This window comes from Vulpes lagopus, chromosome 24 (assembly GCF_018345385.1).
Source record: "Vulpes lagopus strain Blue_001 chromosome 24, ASM1834538v1, whole genome shotgun sequence".
NCBI classification, from domain to species: domain Eukaryota; kingdom Metazoa; phylum Chordata; class Mammalia; order Carnivora; family Canidae; genus Vulpes; species Vulpes lagopus.
The window spans coordinates 39,905,509-39,928,009 of NC_054847.1; the positions used below are offsets into that span (position 1 = coordinate 39,905,509).

A 22,501-nucleotide genomic window follows, 5' to 3' on the forward strand; every position below is an offset into this window, starting at 1 on the left:
CAGAAGAAAGGAGAGGGATTAATTTGAAGATGCTTGTGCATGACATATGGTAATTTCTCCATAGGAAGGAAGTGTCAAATGGTGACCTCTAAATCTTAACATTGACCTCCAGTTGTAGAATGTGTGTGCCATACGGTCTTTTTGGCTTTTCATATGATAATTTAAGCTGAAACATTTTCCTGGTAACGTAACTTTTTTGGGGGTGGGGTGGAGTTGTTGCATATATTTTATGAGGATTAGAACATTCACAATAATTTTATAATATAAATACTGGTATCATAAAAGTACTTTTTTTAAATTTCTAAGAAAGAAGCTATGTTAAGGTTCTTCTCACATAAGTTTATTTTATACTTTATAAGTTGACAGATTTTAAATTGTGTTTTTATAAAACAAGTATGGAAAATTGAAATGATCTCAGTGGATGTTGGTCTGAGATATTAAAAAATAATTTACACATAAGATTAGGAAATAAATTATTAGAAAAACGTAATTGGCAATATGAAGACCAATATAAAGTTTTCAGTATATGATACATTTTAAAAACTGAATTACATTTTGCTAATTCTTAATATGTCATTCTTTCCTTATAGCCTTCCTTGTTTTAGAACTGTTTTCTGTATTGGTACATCGATAAATTAGATTATTAAATATATTTTGGTTTTAAGAGGAATTTGAACTACACGGTGATTGCTGTTCAGTAAAATTTATCATTTCTCTGCTGTAATCCTCAGTGATCATGATCATGCCCTTTTGATTAAAACATCATTTTTCAGTTCTCCATTTACTATATTTTGCCAACTTTGTTTTTCATTCTTCACTAATACTGAGCTTTTTTTCAGAAGCTGCTGTACCTCAATTCTCTTCTCTTTATTTCTTCTGTTTTCTCTGCAAGTTCCTGCTCCTGTCATTTCCGCTCGGTCTGATGCTGATCACTCTGGCTCTGACTCTGCTTCTACTCCTGCTTTACATACCTGTTTCTTAGTAAATGAAGGTATTCTCTCTCAACTTTCTAACAACTCCCTTTCAATCTGTGCTTTATTCTGATATGACATGTTCTTTTTATCCAATTTATACATTTATCTGCTTTGATATATATGAGATCCTAAATTTTCCATTTTTAAACTTTATTTGCTAATATCAATGATAAGGGCCAGTTATGAAAATGGAATTCTACTCCTAGCTGGTATAAACTGTTCCTTGTAATCTAGAATGTCATTAAAGAAGTGCAAAGAGGATACTCTTTGATGTGAAGTAGGTATTAAAAGGTGGGTTGGTTTTCATAATGATATTTGCCATGTGATCTCTGGTGTCAGAACTAATGAATCTGTTTTATATGTATCATTACTCTGAGATTAGGGGGAGATCTGAGGGGTCCCTTTACATTATCATTTGAAAAGTCTTCAGAATGTTGATTAGCACCAGTGATTATAGACTGAGAGGAATTCACCTGTTTATTCTCCTTACTATTTCTGTTTTTGGTTGAGGCAAAAATCTATTTTTTCAGTTTTTAAGATGTAGTTAGGCTATCATATTATCCCTATGGAATTACACTAGTTGAAAGTATTTTTGGAACTCTGAAAATATGAATGGAATCCACAAATCTTTTTTCCCCAAGAGCCATTATATGATTATTCCGCCTGGAAGCCTAATGTGAGCTCTGCATTATATCCACTGTCTTCATTGCGGGTTCCGTCTTCACCAGTATGTATAATATAAAAAAGGAAGAAATTTACAGAATTTAAAATGTAATCAGATTGATTCTGACTCTTCACTAAAAAGCAGTATTACCAGTCCATTCAAAAAGAAAGAATGGTACAGTATCTGTAAAGTACAGAACCCATGTTTGGAAAGAAAATGTGGGAGCACGAAAGTATAGCTCATTTTTTGTTTGGTTTCCCTGTCATAGACAGATACTAAGGTTAATATACTAAGACTGAACATTATAATTAGGGACAAATTTGTTAAGCTACTGTGAAAGATAGGAATTTGTTAGTTAAAAAAAGGCTGTTGACTTTGGCCCATGGTGAGAATCATCATCCTATTAAAATTCAGCTCATAAATACATTTCATACTTTTAAGAGATGTTAAAGCACTTTAAGAAATTACTAGGTTGTAATTTTCATTTATATATATTTGTGTGTGTATAAGTATATATGTATATATATCCTCTATATAAGTATATATATCCTCTATTGAAAATAAATTGAAATCTAAAATGTGTTTGCTCATACCTTAATTATGTAATTATATATTCTCATTTGATGAGAATTTCCTTACTGAAAGGATGAATCTTTAGATAGGTGGCTTGTCTTTCACTCATTCTCTTTTTTTTTCTTTTGATCTCAGTAATTATTTTGAATTTTATGGTAGGGTTTTTGTTGTTTTAGAAGGTTGCAGTTTAGATTATTTCAGGACAGTGATTTGTTAAAATTCTGTGATCACAGATAACTCAATCTTGTATATAATAGTAGATAATTGGAATTTTTTTTTGCATTCATCCTTATTATTTGTCTTTAAGTGTTGTCCCCAGAAGGTAATGGTAATTATTGTGGATTAATAGTGGCTTCATACATGATTTGGAAAGAGTGAGGCATTTATTGTGCTTATATTTTTCTGACACCTTTAAATGTCAGGGTTGAAATGATTATTATCTGAATACAGTTATTTTTAGATATTGCAATGGCTTGCAGTTTGTTTTCTTCACATAATCAAATTCCATACTATGGATTAGAATTTTGGAAAAAATAACTTTTATTCCCATAGATTTAAAGTTAATGGTACTGAAGATTTTGTAAATTTTGGATTATCTGGTTTTTATTTTATGAAATGTCTGCATTTATTTTTCCTCTCAAAGGTGATGTTATGTTTCTTAGTTATGATTGCGATTAAATATCTGATTCATTTTGTAATAAAAGAGATCAATAAGTATTAATGAAAGGCTCTGTGACAGACAAGGGAAGACCTGTCTGTTGACTGACAAAGGTAGTCATACACAGATGGCCAGACCTGAAGTGACAGGAGCTTATCTTTGGATATCTGTGTGAATGCCCTTTTAACTGGTTTCAAGTCTATAACTCAAATGCATGTTTATTTCTGTGTTCTCACCCCTGAGTATGTTTTATTTTAGAGGGATTATTTAGAAATATGTTTTCCCTGTAGACTTTGTATATACTTCATGTGAAAGTTTATTTAAGACTTTAAAAGAGTTCTTTATGAGTACCAGTTACATGATTTAGAGATGAAATACATCTGATATAATTATTTGTATAAAATATCTAATGGAAATCATTTGGTTTTTAATATATTTAAAGAAAAATCTTTGAATTAGGAAATGCCAAAATGTTTAAAGTATTTGTAATATGTTACATTTCAACAGGATGGAGTCAGTTAGCTGCTATGCATTGTGTTATGCTGCCAGACCTGCTGGGATTAGACAAATTTAGGCCTCCACTTCTAGAGATGCTGGCTCGGAGATGGCAAGATCGATGCTTGGAGGTAATATTAATGTGATATGGATAAAAAACAAAAACATGAAAGCAATAGGCAAGTGTAAATTTGAAACGAAATAGTTAATGTTTATCTAATTTTTTTCACCTGTTTGTATGTCATAGAAAATATGGATTCATGATTTTTTTTCACTTTATATACTGAACAGTAATGTTCCAGCTGCATATTTGCTTACTTTTTAATCTGGTGAGTATCTGACCTAAGGTTTCATATACTCTATGGGACTATTTCTTTGTGTATTGGTTTCTGTATAGATTGTTCTATATAGATTAACATACATGCATGTTCACATACATACACCCACTTTCTCCAAAATAACACACTGAGGTATAATCACATCAATCAAATTCTAAGTGAATAGCCATTGTCCAATGGAAGATACTGTGTTATAATAAGAGAAAGTCTTTAGAATTCAAAGAGACCCGGGTTTAAATATCATTTCTGCCAATTATTAACTTTGTGACCCTGGGCAATTTACTTAACCTGTTTGAAGCTCATTTGTAAAGTGGGGATAATAATATATTCCTCATGGGATTGCTGTCAGGATCAAATCAGATAATGCAAGTAAAAGAGTACAGAGCCTGACACATGGTAGGAGCTCAATAAATGGTAGCTATTATTTTGTGTTAATGGACTTATGCTATATTAGACGTTGCTTGGAGTATAATATCACCAGGGACTTGGAAATGTTTTACAGATAGAGATTTCCTTTATTATGGCATTTGACCTATCTAGCTATAGCAGTTTGTATCATTCAAGATTTTAAATTTATCAAATATAAATATTTCCCTCATCCTGTTTCCCTTCCCTCAACTCTAAATGGAATTGTAGCATACTAAAATTTTCATGGTTTTGCATTGAATTGTATTTGAATTCACTTCAATAGTCAGTTATAATTAAAAACAATTTTCATTCAAACTCATATCAGGCATTGCTGAGTTCCTTTTCAATGATAAAGAGTTAATAAATTGATAACACCACTTGACAATTAACTAACTTCTTTGACCCCATGCTTGTGGTAATTTGCTAAAATAAAATTCCACAAAAATTGCAAAATAAACGTGTGCTGCATTGAAAGACAAACTGAAGTGATGTAACTTTGAAAACTGTTTTCTTTCTATAGAACTAATGCCATTACACAGGAATATATTTTGCCTATTTGTTTTCAAACAAATTGTTTAAATGTGTCTTAGGTATTGTGCAGATTTATACATAATGTTTGTGCAAATACCTATTTAGTATATAAAGAAATTCACTGGATAAGGTTTTTTCAGGCTAAAAGAGAAGACAAATATAACAGTTCTAACAGTGACTTCTAACAGTAACAATTATATGGAAATTTTATTTTTATTTATTTTTAAGATTTTATTTATTTATTCATGAGAGATAGAGAGGCAGAGGCAGAGGCACAGGCGAGGGAGAAGCAGGCTCCATGGGGGGAGCCTGATGTGGGACTCCATCCTGGGACTCTGGGATCACGCCCTGAGCCAAAGGCAGACTCTCAACTGCTGAGCCACAAAGGCGTCCCATATGTGAAAATTTTAAAGTGAAAATTAAAGTGCAAGAATATTAAAAGCTTTGGAAAATAAAGTTTTAAACCCAACACTGCATAAATCTACAAACATAATTTTGTCTATTAGTGTTAAAATTTTCAGTGAGATCATTCATTAAAATGTCTTTGATTTTGCTCACAGCTGGTTTATTCGGTACTTAATTCATTACTTGGTTTGTAGTGTTTCTCCTGTAAATAAATGTGGCTTGTATATTTTCTAATTTTATTTTATGATGAACTTTCTAGTTTTTAAACACCTCACCAACTGATCTGCTTTCTGTTTTTTTGATTTGGATCCGTTTCCTTCTCAGGTTAGGGAAGCCGCACAGGCCCTGCTTCTAGCTGAATTGAGAAGAATTGAGCAGGCTGGGAGGAAAGAAGCCATTGATGCCTGGGCCCCTTATTTACCACAGTATATGGACCATGTCATATCACGTAAGTGTTCTCTACAGAGCTTTCCATGCTTATATACAAAAGTTTTAAAACTCCCAGATACGCTTGCTGCTACTTCTCAACAAAAGTGAGTCACTTGAAGTGAAGATAAAGGATGCCTGGGTGGCTCATTCATTTAAGCGTCTGCCTTTGACTCAGGTCATGATCTCAGGGTTCTGGGATAGAGCCCTTCCTGGGGCTCCCTGCTCAGTGGGGAGTCTGCTTCTCCCTCTCCTGCTGCCCCTGCCCTCACTTGTCTCATGCTCTGTCAAGTAAATAAATAAAATCTTAAAAAAAAAAAAAAATCAAAGTGAAAATAAGGGAATCCTTGAATTCTTTGCATTCATTTTCCAAATCTATATGGTTTGGAATTTGGTTTAAAAAAATATATCTAGGGCAGCCCTGGTGGCTCAGCGGTTTAGTGCTGCCTTCAGCCCGGGGGGGGGGGGGGGGGGGTGTGTGTGTGTGATCCTGGAGACCTGGGATCGAGTCCCATGCCAGGTTCCCTGCATGGAGCCTGCTTCTCCCTCTGCCTGTGTCTCTGCCTCTCTGTCCTTCTGTGTGTCTTGTGAATAAATACATAAATAAATAATCTTAAAGAAAATAAAAAATAAAAAAAATATCTAAATACTCTCTGATGGACTGACCCCTTATAAAATTAATCCTCAATAAAAAAAATCTTACCATGTTTAACAGTAGCATTTGTCTTTTTGGCATGATTATGCTTGTGGATGCCAACTTGTAGACCGTGATCTGATGATGGGCAAGTGTAGTATAAAGCAGATAATTTCCATGTTGAAGTTAGAATTCTGGATCCTTAAGTGGTAAATATTTGGTAGAGTTAGAACAGTGTACTATTGGAAAAGAAAATTAGCAAGGTTTTGATGGACAGATCTTTCAAAAGAATATAATTTGAATGGATTGGGAAAGGCTTGAGAAAATTTGTTGAAGTGCTTGAGGTTTTTTTACAGAATCAAACTTTAGTGATCCTGCTGCTAGGTTAGATGGTCATTAAAGAAAATTTGTATTATGCTATTGTAGTTTTTTCTTTTTAGAAAAATATACTTCATCCCCAATTCATTTGATTATTCTTCTAACAAAGAATTCAGAATTCAAGTTTTAAACTGTTTTATTGAGTATATGGTAAAATCAATTTTACTTTTTAAGTTAAATTCTCAATGAAACTTAAAACTTTTTACTATTGAAAATTTGGTCTAGATTTTAGATGGATTCATTTTATTTTATTTTTTTAAAGATTTATTTATTTATTTATTTATTCAGAGAGAGAGAGAGAGAAAGAGAGGCAGAGACACAGGCAGAGGAAGAAGCAGGCTCCATGCAGGGAGCCCGACAAGGGACTCGATCCTAGGTCTCCAGGATCACACCCCAGGCTGCAGGCGGCACTAAACCGCTGCGCCACCGGGCTGCCCTAGATGGATTCGTTTTAAATGATTTTTGCCAATAGCAAATTCCTGGTAAGAAGATACTATACATGTCAAGACAATACATGATTATACAATAAGGATATGAAAACAAGATTCAGAATGGACTATAATTGTTATACCTGGTATCGGTCTCCCAAGTGTTTGTCAGTGGTGACTCTAGTGGTTGTTTTTAGGTGTATATGACCTTGGACTCTCAATGTTTCTCAGCTTCAGTTTATCACAGATGAAATAAATATGGTAGACTATAGGGTTATTCTGACTTTGGAATAAGGTAATTTTTGGTAAGCACATGGAACAATGCCTAAGCTGTGGTAAGCACTTTATATTAAATACATTCATAATCTGTAAAAATGCGAATATGGGTTTTACATATAACCATAGCATCACACATTAACAACTCTAATTAAAATTCTTTACTCTGTGTAGGTTACAGAATTTCCTGAGATAATACTGATTTTTATTTGCTTACTGGGAGTTTTTCCATTTTAATAAAAGGAAATTTAAAAACCAGAGTCTTTAAACATTTGGACTCTGAAAGGTATTAGGCTTAAAGTTCTTAAATGTGCATAGGTTTTAATATCTTCTACAATTTAAAAAAAATGCTTGAAGGCATAAGACTAGGATGAAGAAAGCTTTGCTTTTGAGATTTGAAGAACCTTGAACCGTGCTATTTAGTCACTTGTGGCTCTTAGCTTCATAATATTCTGAAAAACAGAATTAGCTCATCAGTTCATCATAACCTTATTGAATAAAGGATACTCTCAATTTAAGGACAAACTATGAGTAAAATACTGTAGACTAGATTGAAGGTGAAACAATAGCAAATCATTAGAGATCCTTTAGAAAGGACAACGCTGCTATGAAAGTATAAGAAACTGTTTCAGGACACTGTTATTTAAAATGGACCACAGTGGGAAAGTGGACTGAAGTAGAATAAGTAGCTTAGAAGTTACTACAGAGGGGATGTAGGACCCAGGCCTGAATGTAGATAGAGTGGAATGAAAGGTATTTCTCAGGCTTGATTATAGATTACATGTAAAAGCTTTAGGAAAACACCAAATATGTGTACAGCATTGTATTCTTGACAGTTTGGAAAGAAAGGAATCATCAGCAATGGTGGTGAATGCCGTTTTCTTTGATTTCTTCCTGGAAAGAAGGGAATGAGTTAGCTACAAGTTAAAGGTGTAATGTGGTCTCAGATTACTCCCTGAAGCAATGATGAAAATGCATATGTTGCTAGATGAGAGGTCTATTAGAGGGCCCAGAGAGGATACAGTATAAGTAAAATAATGACAATACCTACCATTAATTGAACACTCTCTCTGTCAGGCTTGGTCTGTGTTATTTCATTAAGCCACTGCAATAAGCCTGTAAAGTAGGCACTAGTGTCACTACCCTCTCCCCTTTTCCCCCCAGATGAGTTAGTTGAGGCCAAGAGAGATTAAAGAACTTTCTTAAGGTCCCCTCAATTACTAAGTGACTGTCAGACTACAACACTTATTTTCTTAACCACCATTTATTCCGTCTTGCTTCCTCCAGCATACTTAGATCTTAAAATGGTGTTGGGGGTAGAGGAATGCGTAGATATTTAGCTAATCCTGTTTTCATACAATGTCATTTCTTCGCCGTATTAAATTTAACAACAATACGTTGGAGCAGAAATGTGTAACTGTAAGAAAATTACTCTTGTAAGAAAATGCTTCTTGTTATTGTTTATTTTTTTTAATATTTTATTTATTTATTCATGAGAGACAGAGAGAGGGGCAGAGACATACGCACAGAGAGAAGCGGGCTCCATTCAGGGAGCCCGATGTGGGACTCAATCCTGGGACTCCAAGATCCCGCCCTGGGGTGAAGGCAGAGGCTCAACCTCTGAGCCACCCAGGCATCCCCTCTTGTCATTATTTAAATAAAGATGAACTAGGTTGTTCTTGGGTCAGATTTAAACCTTTCTATTTGTATAACATAATGTCCCTGGCATTTAGTTATAGTATCTTGGAGTACCTTATAAATTAACTGGATGTAGGCTTACTTAAAATTTTAATCTTATCACTTCCTGTTACTGTATTTTAATGAAAGAATAAACATCCATCTACACGTAACTAAAAGAGCTTACACTAAGAACTCTTTCTATAGTATGTTAATCTATCCTGGAACTTTTACATTGCCTGAGTAAAATTAGTTTTAGTTTGCTTTACTGAGAGCTTTCTACTTTAATAAAAGAATGTCAAACTGAAGGAGTAAGGATTCTGAATGTGTGAAAGGAGAAGAAAGCATACAACAAATAAGAAATGACCACATAGGGCTATTGAACAGATTTGCTGTCCAAAGGGATCAAAAGGTTATGGAGCCAGCTGGTGGACAGCCCACACCTGCCATAACGTGCTTGTAGTGGAATCGCTTCTACCATGGTCATTAAATGTTTGAAGAGATGATTATCGTAGCAAGTTAACAGCATAAAACGTTCTCTTAGGAACTTAAAACCCATTTTCAGCATAGGAATCTTCCTAGTAAATTAGGTAAAATATTAAGCACTATGTTAAATACACCATTCATCAGATATTTTCTAACAATTTAATCCGCCTAAACATTTAAACATGTGCAGTAATTGCCTAAGCAATATTGACAGCTCCTAAGTTACGACTGAGCTTGATCTAAGAGTCCCTTTGTTAGATATTTGTCTGAGACTCAGAAAATGCTTTTGCTTGAGGAGCAAAATGCCCTCCTAGGCTGATGGGGTGTGATAGCCCTTCATCTTAGGGATCTGGAACCTGAGGTTTAATGTACCTTCCTCTGACTTCACAGCCAGTAGGTGAGCTGGGGCTAGGATGATGACTCAAGTCAACTGATCCTACTGACTGGGGTCTTCTGGAATTTTATTTAGATAATTATGTAATAAAAGCCTTTTGTAGGTTTGTCCGAGAGCCTAAGGAAAACAATGGCCCAGAAGCCAGGTTGTCTTTCTTAGTACTGTAAAGAGCAGTCCTGAGTAAAATAAAGGAGAAGCTTCCTGTACAGCATCCGGCATGGCGTATTATACGCGTAGTGAATGTTGGCTAGCTGTCCCCTTGCCTTTGCTGTGCTGGTATCTGCAGTTTTGTTCTCCTTATTGTCACTGCCTCAGAGTTCACTTAAATTTATATTGCTCAGAGATTCTGGCAGTAGACCAGAAATCACTAGGGAGGAAAAAGGAGCAATAGTCTGCCTTAACTGAAAAGCTGGTTCACAAATTTTCATAAAAACCAAGTCCTCTTGGAGTGATACGAGAACTTTGCTTCAGGTAATGGAGTTCTGTCCCAGAACATGTTAGAAAAACATTTTATGCCTACAAATGCAGGTCGTATGTAAACTTTTGATGCCTAATTTCTGATAGAAAATTTGAGGATAGATGCATTGTGATTCTTACTGTAATGGTAACAGGACTGGAATTATAAATATTCCATACATTCTTATGATAGTGACTTATATAAATAGTGTAAATGTTTTCTGAGTTACCGTCTTTCTCATGTATTTATAATTACTTTTATGTTACAAAATACTTTTTAGAAATTCTGTGGACTATTTTTACCAAGGAAGGGTTAATTTTATTTTGTGAAATGTGTTATGATTCAGATGAAAATGAAATGTTTAAGTTGTCTCAGATTTATTTTGAAGGGAAGATGTTTTGTAGAACCGACTTATATATTTCTTTTTGTGACATTCTACATGTAGCATTTTGATAATTGACTTTTTTATGAGGTCAAGCTCCTGCTAGTTTATGAAATATACCCGTGCTTGCCCTTCATTCCAGGCAGTGACTACTCGGAGGTAAATGCTGATGGTTCCTGATTTCGTTTGGCCTGTGATGCAGAGTGACCTTATAGGGCATAAGGTCACAAGCGTAATTATTTCTCGAACGTTGTATTCTGCTTGCGCACTGTGGCTCATCTTCTCCTTTAATTTCAGAAACATTAAACACATAAAAGTTACTACCATTGTATAAATCAAAATCTCTTCTAAAGAGGGTGCTATTGTAATTTTATGCAGTTATGACCAATGTAGTATTAATTTGCAAATTTATCATCTCAGATATTGATAGAAGGATGTGTAACACATCGTGTTTAATATGTATTGATGTCATCAGAAAGAACAATCCTTTGTTCTTATCGAGTCCCTGCCTTTTTAGCTTCCTTTTGTGCTAAGGTTACCAGGGTTAGGCTCGTCTTTTTTATCCCCCTTGGAAACAGAATAGGATTTCTTTGTTCAGTGAAAGACACTCCTAGTAAATGTTTTGGGTTTGACTTTCAACAAGCCACACTGTAGTACCTATTTTAACCTGGAATTGAAGTCACTTTCTGATGATTATAAGGTAGTGGTCATTCTGAGCACAAATATGGACGGACCAACAATATACAAGAAGGTAAGATGGAACTATATATTATAGAGGTAGTGGATAAGTCTCTTGTAGCTAGTAAAAATTTAAATATTAATGCCTTCTGTGTTAGGCAGATATTTTCAGGGTTTGCTGGGCAAAGGATGGGGAAAGGCTAGGAATGGTGTTTGCTAAATATGATTTAAGTGAGTCCCCCCCCACCCCCCATAAGGCCTTAAATGACACAGAATTCCTTCCTTCTTTCTTTTGTATATATGCCTCCGTTATTTGGAACTCTCTAACAGCTTTCTCAGGGATTATTTCCTAGATAACTGAGTGTTTAAAAGTTACTAAATGCTTGGATTTCTGAAAAATGTTAACCCTTCCTGTTGAAATATTTCAAAATATCTCTGGCTTTTTAAACATCTCCTCGATAGCCAGTTGCTGTTTTGGTCCATGCTGTAAAATTACCATCATTTGCTTATTGAAGAGAGCAGACCTGTTTATCTAAACATAAAAGGGCCCAGACTGAAATGCCTCTCACGTTTCTTATTTTTAAAAGATAACTTTTCTTCTTCCTCTTTTTATTGTCTAGGAATTGTTACCAGTTTTTGCTGGTGGGCTGTTGTGTCTCACCCCTAGGAGCTTCTGCCCCTGGTTTCTAATTTATTGTTATCAGTGTTCTGGGAGTGTGGACGCCAGGCAGCCAAACTTATTGGAGTTAAATATAAAATAAGAGTAAATTGGCTAAGAATAAGAGCTCTCTGATGGGAAACAAATCCCTGAGCTTTAGTGTAAGCACTTTGTGGTGTTTCTCTTGGCTCCTCACATTGTGCTTACTTTCTCAGGTCTTTTGTTGCATTCTGGGTGTATCTTTCTTTTTCAGAAGAAATATTCTAATTAAATTTGGGGAAAGAAAGGGAAAATCATTTGGTTGCTCACAAAGAACAAAGAATTCTAAAATAGTCCTTGTGTAATTAATGCCTACTTTGCGCATCCACTGAAACGAAAGGATGATGTTTCCTCAGAAATATCTGTGGTTGTTACCTTGTCATGGTCACAGAGCCGGTTGGAAGTGATTGTGCATTGTCATTAAGAAGGGAAAGTATTAAATTATGACTAAGTGATCTATAGAAAAAGTACTTGATGTTCTGTGGAAATTTTTGTATTGAGAGGCAGAAGGGTTTGTCCTAAGACAAACTATTATGCAAAGTGCACTATATCTGTGCATATCTGTTTGCAGTGTTAAGTCGAGACCTAAGGGATTTGTTTCTCTTTTTTCTTCTAGAGTGTCAGAGCTATGGGGCTTAAGTGTAAGCACTCTAAACTCATCATGTATTTAACAGCACAAAACTGTTTGTACTTATCTGTATTTGGCTACTAACCTAATAGAAAACAAAATTTCTTCTTAGTAACAACTATTTCAAGGAAAATCCTTTAGTTCCATGTGACTTGAGTTCTTGGAGGTGATATGTAATATCCTTACAATTCTCCTTAAATCCTTACAAGTCTTGGAAATTAGAGTAGTAAAATGGCAAATTAAAAATGAAAGCATTACTGGATCAATTGGCTATTTGGACTTTACCTCTAAGTAAACAGAACTCTGTTATCAGGTAATGCCGTAGGTTAGGAACTCCACAGGATTAAGGAACTTTATGCTGCTAGGAAAGTCCTCTGTATGCTAATGTAGCCAGCAACCTGGTTTCCAGTTATCACTGGGAGCCCCAGGACAGCCTCCAGCCTGTGGAACAAAGCCAGAGTGAGTGTAAGGAAATTGAGTTAATTTCTTCCTTGCATAAATAACAGTGAGTAATTGGGGGTTTGCATTAAGTGTGGCACTCCTTGCCCTCTTCTTTGCCTCATCCCACTGGCCGCTGTAGAAAAGCTTCTGGAGCCCAAAGGATTTGCAATAATTTTTGGTCATTTTCTCACACCCCTTTCTTTCTTTTTCTCTCTCACGAGTCTGTCTCCTCCTCCTCCTCCCTTCAGTGTGGAAATTGGTTACCTCTCCTGGAGTTGCAGTTGGTAGCAAGACCCTTAGGAGGCATGGCTGACTTTCTTTGGGGTATTTGTGCACTCACTACCTGCTTTAAGGAGTCAAAGGCTCTTAAGCCTATGAAGACTACTTTATAAAAGAAAAACTCATTGAACCTGTGACACACTGTTAAAAAAAAGATGGTGTTCAAATTGAAATGCCTGATATACCTTTAGCTGAGTTTCTAGTGGCCTTTGCTATAATAAATGACCTAATATTAGTTGCTGTGAAGAGTATGATATTGATTTGTGCCATTAGTCTCTTGCTGATTTGCTGAGGAACAAAAAATTTATAATGCTAATGGAAATAAAGTACTTTACAAAACACTGCCCATGAATACCGGAACATGTCTTTGTAATAGAACTAGTGTCTAGTAAGCTTTCAAATATAAATTTTCCTTATTCTAGTACAGATTATGCCTGTAGAGGAGCTCAGAGTCCTGTTCAATTTGTTTTTACAGAACAAAAAGCAGAGTTGATTACCCTATGATGTTTTAAATTCCAGTCACCTAATGTGCATGCACAAATCCAATTTTGATTGGATTGTGAGACATTTATAATTTTATGCCGTATTTCTAATTTTATTATCTCTTTATATTGACTGAATATTATATGTAAGTGCATTGTTTTAATATTTTAGTTCGAAGCTTTGTTGTGATCTGCATGTAACAGAATAGTTTATAGTTTGGAAGGAAACTAATTTAGGTATTGCAAGAAAATTATGTGAACTTATTTTACCTGTGATATTTTGATTTTAATAGCTAATTGTAGATTTTGTTAGATTAGAAGTGTTGCCTTTAAGTTCTGGGATTAAAATGATCAAAGTATATTAAAATGTCTGCTAAATCCATTCTTCCCTTCCTTTTCCTGCTTTTTTTGGGGGGGAAGTATGGTATTTTATGTTTTATTTTTTCTTAGTATTGTCCTAATGATTTATTACTTTTGCTATCTATTTTTTGTTAAGCAGATTTTGATACAAGTAAGTGTTTTAATATTTATAAATGGTTTTACTGTGCATGACATTTGCAGACTTGGTTAATATTTTAGCACTTCTAGTACACAAACATAAAGAAAAAAATTTTTGTTTTATTGGTTTGAGCACCCGAATTGACCCCAGTAAGATTGAGATTGATCTGGTTTCTTTCAGCCTGTTAAATGCCAATCCAGTCATCTGTAACAATACTTAGTATTTTTGTAATTTTTCTGTACATATTTTCTGTGTTTGTTCTATACAACTTACTCATCACTTGAAAAGGTTTTCCTTGCTTGATTTAGAGATGAAAACAGCTGCAACCACCAATTTTATTGCTTGTTGTTTTAAAAAATTGTTGCTTATAGTTAGTGTCTGTGCTGTAATCACAGTTCTGTTTCTCGAAGCCTTATGAAAGGGCTTTACATTTTACTGAGAAATGATGATGAGACTTCTGTCTGAAGTATGGACTTGTACTAAAGAACACTCAACTGTAGGGAATGGAAATGGAAGGGAGGCGCATTGTTCTTACTACACAAGTATTCCTGCTGATTTTAAGATGTCTAATTAAATAACATCCCTCTAATAGTTAAACAATATTAAATTAATTCTGGCATAGCTCATGGGTGCAGAGACATAAATTAGCTTATTCTTGAGACATTTTTCTATCTCACATGTGAAGTGAAGAAGGCTTTTTCTTTATTCTCTGCTAGAGGGTGGCTGGCTGGTCTTACTCAGGTTTGGCTTGGTTTTGATTTTTGCTTGTTTGCTCTTTCTCTTAAAGCAAAGCTTAGTCTTCAGAACAAATAATATCAGAGGAAGTGAACTAGAAATGAATTCTCTCACCTGAATTCTGGGTGAGAAGTAGAAGATTGAGCATTTGTAGTCTTAACCTGAAGCATTGTGGTGCTTCTTATAACATATCTATGTAGGGTTTTAAGTGACCACATAATCTCAGATGTGACCTATTTTAAGATGTGTTCAGGATTCCAAGACCATCCCAAGATTTTCCTGTATAGAAGTTGGTTGAGCACTTGGAAGCTGGAAGCCTTTCCCATTCCATTTCATCACTGGCCACTGCTGTAGAGAAGAGATTCCAGCGTAGTGATTCTCAGATGGAAGGGTGAGAGACAGAAGAGGTGAAATTCAAAAGGTGATTATCCCAAACATTACTCTCTCCTCAACTGAGGATCTGTATGCATTCATTTCATAGTTTCTCAGTCAGATGACAATAATTAGGGAGAAAAATATTGTTTTTTCAGATGATTTTTCTAATGACAGATAAGCAACTAATTTACTGAATCAGATTACTAGCTGGGAAGTCCAATGGAAAGGGGTATCAGAAGATCTGGCCCACTGTCCTGCTTCACCCTGTGAGAGCTGTATGAGGGCCAGAGAGATCATAAGCTTCTGCACATCCTTACCTAATTCAGTCACTTTTTATGCGAAAGGAGGGGAATGAACAAATCTATGTTTCTCAAGCTTTTCAGATAGTAAATTTATATATGAAATCTTAACCACAGTTACAGTCTATAAAACGATAGTTTCTTTAGGCAATTTAAATCTTCGGTGGGGGATGGTTTAAGTGAAAAAGAAGTAATTTGTACATGGAAACCTTTGTGTTGTTCTCTTGACTGCTGAGGTTCTTCCTAGCACAGCCAAACACTGGTTCACTATCTGCTCTCTAAACGCTTCTAACAAATGACACCCCGATCGTACTACCCCCCCGCCCCCGCCATACACAGTGATACAGGGCAGGGTTACAAACTTTCCCTCATATATTGGCAGTTCCTAAAATTTGTTATGATGCAGGACAACCTTTCGTTTCTATAGAACTCTTAGGATTCTGTATGGCAACCTGTGAAGAATAGTCTTGCTGCTTCTCCAGCAAATGCCTAGGGTTTCACAGAGCTTCATTGCACTCGTACCTAGGGGACTAGCTAGCATAGTATGTGCTTTCAACGTATTGCCTGAAATAGTTGTCTCCTGGAAGCAAAGAAATAGTTTTGAATATACTACACTAATGTTTGATACGTACTTTATTATTTTGATTTAATATGTGCTAATCTTTCAGATATGATTGGCCAACTGTCTGGTTTTAGAACTTATCTGTATAATGTGAGTATGGATTTATATATATTCAGTCATCTTTTAATAGCCGTGATCAGCTTGACAAACCTCTATCGTAATCACTTTTTGCCCATGTCCCTTAATGAATAGTCATTGGATGAGGCTCAGTATGTTAATTTAGATATCCTTTTTCCCCTCCCCCAGGCATAAATGCAGTAATGTTTCTATATGAGTATATGTAATCAGTAAATTTACTTGTATACCTTCTTAAGCATGTTATTTGAGTTTTGATTATTTTTTCATTAATGCTGAATATTTAAAGACCCATTTACAAGAGATTTTGTTTTAGATTGAATTTTTGGTTAAGGAATTCTTATGTAATTCTTTACATTCTTGCCTTTTTTATGTTATTTTATTTTTTAAAAAGCATTGGCTCCACATGGCCTGTGGTCCTGTGACTTGCATGGGATGATCATGATGCACAACAGGAATATTCATTCTTGAAGTTAACCATTCAGTCATATGAGCAGGATAACAGAGATGAGTCTTTTGTTTGTTCGCTTTTGGCCAAAGCATATTTAAATGCTTCTTAAAAGCAGGCTTACCATTTTCCTTTTTTTATTAATTATGTGCCTAGAATCTTTAGTTGAGTGGTAGAGGGGAGAAAATACATCAAATAGGGATTGTTTTAAAGGAATTGTATTAACCTTTACCACTAATCAGTAAATATTTTTTTCTTAATTCCTCTTGGAATCGCTGCCTAGAGATGTCATGATGGGTTATGAAATGATCTGTTTGAATGCCAAGCATAACTTTATTGATTAGTTTTGGATAAAATATATATGTGTTTTCCTATCAATATTAAAAACTTTGTAGTTTGGAATATTTCAAACATGCATAAAAGTTGAGAGTAATATAATGAACCTCCGTGTACCTGGTGCCTAGCTTCAACCGTTACTAACTCATGGACAGTCGTCTTTTATCTGTACCCCTCCAAACACTAGTTCCCCCATTTTAAACAGTTCTCAGATACAATATCCCCTTATCTGTAAATATCTCAGTTTGTATCTTAAAAGCAAGGGCTAGGGCAGCCCGGGTGGCTCAGCCGTTTAGTGCCACCTTCAGTCCAGGGCCTAATCATGGAGTTCCAGGATTGAGTCCCACATCAGGCTCCCTGCATATGGAGCCTGCTTCTCCCTCTGCCTGTGTCTCTGCCTTTCTCTCTCTCTCTCTCTTTCTCTCTCTGTGTGTCTCTCATGAATAAATAAATAAAATCTTAAAAAAAATAAAAATAAAAGCAAGGGCTCTTTTTCTATATGCGTATGTATACACACACACACACACACACACACACACACACACATGAATGCAATACCATTAGAATGCCAAAAATAATTAAAACATATTTCTTAATATTATCTGATAACTCAGTATTTGTACTTCCCTCGTAGTCTCATAATTGCTTTTTACAATTCATTTGTTTTAGGGTCAAATAAGAGTTCATATATTGTAGTTGGTTTATATGTCGTTTATATTTCTTTTAATTCATCGGATTCCTAACAAACAATCCATCTATCTACTAGTCTCTGGCCACCTCTTTCCTGTGCTCGTCCTTGTGATATGTTTGTGGTATAAATTGGAAGTTTGTATTGTTTTCATTAAAGTTTGTACTTTGTTTTCATTAGAGTGATGAATCCCAGTTTTCTGAATTCTAACATGCCTTTTTCTTTTGTTAGCCAGAGTACTTCTGTAAGGAAGTACCCCCTTAATTGGTTGATACCCCGAGCTTCCCTTCAGGAATGACAGGATAAATGCTTGAGGTGATTTGTTTTATTTTTTAGCAGTATTATGAATTCATGGAGTGAAACATTTATGTTGTGATCCATTTAGTTATTCTTTTAACGAGTATTTGAATTTTTCTGTCTTTGGTCATTGGGAGCCTCTGTAGTTAACTTCCGAATCCTTTTGAGTTGACCACAGTACTCTTTATGGGTGACTTGCTGATAGGATTTCTAGATTCACTGTGTGCATTTCCTGACTCATACTTGAGTCAGCATGTAGGAGCCCTCATCCTTTTAGTGGGAAATGGTATTTTAGCTCACAAACTGAGTGCCTGAGGTGCTCTTTGCTATTTGGTCATTCTGGTGGACATATCTACGTATTTCTGTTTGGATTTAAAATGTATATAATATCTTGAGTGTATATTGATACTTCCTATTAAATTTAGTATTACAGATTTTTTACTTAATTTCTTTAAGGTTACACCTGTGTCTACTTCCCCAGTTTTTACAATCTAGTCTCTAGATGACGTCTGTGTAATCATTAATCTGCTTTTCCTCCACAGTAAGCACATAGCAGTTCAGAATATTGTCAGCACTACCACAATATGGTTACCATAAACATTGTGTGGTGTTTTTATATTTATTTTGCAGTTCTTTTCCTTAGTGTATAATTCATTAAAGATGAATAGATGAATTATGCTGATTATACTATCCATGCGATACACATTTAGGTTCATTTGTTTCATTTCATTTTCAATTATTTTTTACTTTCAATTTTATTTTATTTTGGTTTTTCAAATATTTATGTCTTTCAAGAATGTTTTCTAGTCTTAATTATATAGGTCAATTTTTAGGTTGACTTTTTAAAAAAATGTATTTTTTATGGCGATATAAAACATTTACTTAATTCCCAAGTCAAAGAACAAAATACATTCAGAGAAATTTAGCTTCTTTTCTTTCCTTTGCCCTTTATTCTATTTCCTTTCTTTCTGAAGATAGTCATTTCATTTTAGTGTAGGGGTTATTCTCCTGCCCTCCCATTTGTAGTATTTATAATTATGATAAAATAAATAGGACATAAATTTACCATCTTGACCATTTCCAAGTGTGCAATTCAGTAGTGTTTAATATATTTACATTGTTGTGAAACCAATTGCTAGAACATCTCCATCTTGTGAGAGTGAAACAGAAACTCCCCATCTCTCCGAGCTTCCCCCCATTCTCTTTCTGTCTCTGGGGTTGACCACTCTGATACATCATACGGCCCATACAGTATTTGTGCCTGTCCTATTTCACTTAGCATAGTATCCTCCAGGTTCAACCATGTTATAGCAATTGTCAGAATTGCTTTCCATTTTAAGGCTGAATAATACTCCATTTTATGTATAGACCACATTTTGTTTATCCACTTATCTGTCAGTGGTCACTTAGGTCACTTCTTCCACCTGTTTACAAATGATCCTATTATAAACATGAGAGCACAGGTACTTTTTCAAGACCCTGTTTTCATTTTTTTCTGGGATATATACCCAGAAATGGAATTCCTGAATCGTATGGTAATTCAGTTTTTAATTTTTTTTGAGAAACTGCCATGCTGTTTTTCACAGCAGCTGCATCATTCCTATCACAGTACACAGGGTTCCAATTTGTCCACATCCTCACCAACACTTGTAGTTTTTTGTTTTACTGATAGGAGCCATCTTGAGAGGTGTGAAATACTATCTCTTTGTGGTTTTGGTTTGTATTTTCCTGATAATTAGTGATGTTGACTATCTTTTCATATGCTTGCTGACCATTTGTATGTCTTCTTTGGAGAAATATCTGTTTAAGTCTTTTGTCAATTTTTGATTAGATTATTTGTGTTTACTGTTGTTGAGTTGTGGGAGGTCCTTACGTAGCCTGAACATTAACCCCTTATTAGATAAATGGTTTATAATTATTATCTCCCATTTTATCGGTTGCCTTTTTGCTGTGTTGATTGTGTTCTTTGACACATAGAAGTTTTTAATTTTGATATAGTCCAATTTATTTTTACTTGCTTGTTTTTTTTTGTGTGTGTGTGTCCTAAGAAATTACTATCAAATCCAATATCATGAAGCTTTCCTTGTAGGTTTTCTCTAAAAATTTCGTAGTTTTGGGTATTATATTTAGGCCATCGAACCGTTTCGAGTTACTTTTTTATGTGGGGTAAGGGTCAGTTTCATTCTTTTGCACGTAGATATTCAGATCTCCCATCAGCTTTTATTGAAAAGACTCTTCTTTCTTCACTTTTTTAACATAAGCAAATACATATATTTATCCATATACCCCCTTTCCTAAATGATGACGTACTTACACATATCTTCACCTGTGTTTTCTCACTTAAGAACATATCGTGGAGATCATGTACTAGGGACATTTCCTCTTCCTCTTATTGGTTGTGTGGTATTCCATTTTGTGGGCAGACCATGTTTTTTCCAACAAGTTTCCTACTGATGGATATTTAGGTTGTTTCCAATTTTTTTATATTATGGATAGGGCTGCTGTGAATAGACTTGTGTATATGTCTTTTCATTTGTTGACAGTATATCTTGGATACATTTCAAAAGGTGGGATTGCTGAGTCCAAGTATAAATGTATGTCTAGTTTTGTCAGAGATTGCCAAGTTATTTGCCATAGGAATTGTACCATTTTGCATTCTTAGCAACCATGTATATGATGACCTGTTTCTTTACATCATTTCCAATAGAGCATATGTCATACTTTTGGAATTTTGTCACTCAGATAAATAAGAAATGAAACTGTCTTATTTTGTATTTTTCTTGTTAGGAATGAGTTTTGCATCTTTTCACCTAAGTATCTTTTGTAATTCTTTGAAACTATAGTTCATATCTCTGGCTTACTTTTATATGGGATGGTTTGATTAAACCTTTATCTATCTATAAGGTTCAGATGTTTTTTGGTTATTTTTCTTCTTATTCTTATGTGTTTCTTATTTTTCTCATAACCCAATTACTGACCCTTTTTGTCTTATAGTTTCATGATTTTATGACAAAATTTTGGGAGTTTACCTTGCTGTAGGAATTCTCCATATTTTCCATCATTTCCAGTTTTGTTCCTCATACATGTCAGTTGAAATTGGTCCTGCTCAGTGGTGTGAAGAATGGATATTATCTTTCCCTAGATAGCTATCTACTTGTCTCCAGAGCACTTACTATATACACTAAGTTTCTATCTGTAGTTTTGTCTATCTTCTATTTTGTTCCTTTGGCCTGTGGCTAATTTACATTTTCATAGTCATGAAGGTTCTAGCCCCCTTTTTGAAAGTTCTCTTGACTGTTGCTTGTTTTTCCAAATGACCTTTATAATCAAGTTGTTTAGTTCCAGGAACAGAAAAATGTGATGGTGTTTTTATTGGAATTCTATTTAATTTAGAAACCAACTTAGGGAGAACTGATATCTTTAAGTTGGATCCCATCCAGGAACATGGTAATGTTTTTTCATTTGTTCAGGTCTACTGTTTTGTTATTTAGGAGATTTTAAATTTCCCACATATAATTTTGGACATCTGTTATATTTTTGCTTAAGTTGTTAATTTTATTGTTCTTCCATTACACCCTTTAACTGGTTTTTATTTGTATAGAATGCCATTGATGTTTGTTAATTATATAGCCTGATGTATATAATAAGAACATTTTATAATAGCGTTTTTCCATTGATTCTTTGGGGTTTCTCAGATATATGTAATCATATTATTTGGAAATAGAGACAATCTTACCTTTTCTTTTTCAATTACTATGCATCTGGCTGCTTTCTTGTATGCAATTGTATTAGCTAATACCTCCAACACAGTGTTAAATAGAAACTATGAATATAACAAAAACTTTATCATGTAATACTTATGAATGTACTTTGAAGGTAAAATTTTTCAGTTTGAAGTTAAAACTGTACCATTTGGCTAACTCATTGAGTATATTTATTTTTTTTATTTTTTAAATTTTTATTTATTTATGATAGTCACACACACACACACACAGAGAGAGAGAGAGAGAGAGAGAGAGAGGGGCAGAGACATAGGCAGAGGGAGAAGCAGGCTCCATGCACTGGGAGCCTGATGTGGGATTGCCTGATGTGGGATTCGATCCCGGGTCTCCAGGATCGCGCCCTGGGCCAAAGGCAGGCGCTAAACCACTGCGCCACCCAGGGATCCCCATTGAGTATATTTATAACAAAAATCATACAGATTATAGGATATACTATATAACAATGTACTTTGTAGATATAGAATTTACATTTACAATGTAAATGTAGATATAATTTGTTATCTGTAGTTTTCCCAGTTGGTGGGGTTCATAAGACACCAATACACACAGCACAACT

At 34.8% G+C, this 22,501-nt stretch overlaps 1 protein-coding gene across 7 annotated transcripts in view; it reads left to right on the forward strand.

Annotated features, from left to right (window-relative positions):
- Positions 1-22,501, forward strand: part of WDR7 (WD repeat domain 7) — a 358,780-nt gene that overhangs the window by 118,241 nt on the left and 218,038 nt on the right. For 6 of the 7 annotated variants that reach the window (XM_041739724.1, XM_041739725.1, XM_041739719.1 and 3 more), the window contains 3 exons: positions 893-991; positions 3,377-3,495; positions 5,371-5,494. In XM_041739724.1, coding sequence (XP_041595658.1) covers positions 893-991; positions 3,377-3,495; positions 5,371-5,494 — 342 coding nt within the window. The remainder of the gene's footprint in view (positions 1-892; positions 992-3,376; positions 3,496-5,370; positions 5,495-22,501) is intronic. The other variant, XM_041739722.1, reaches the window with a different exon arrangement.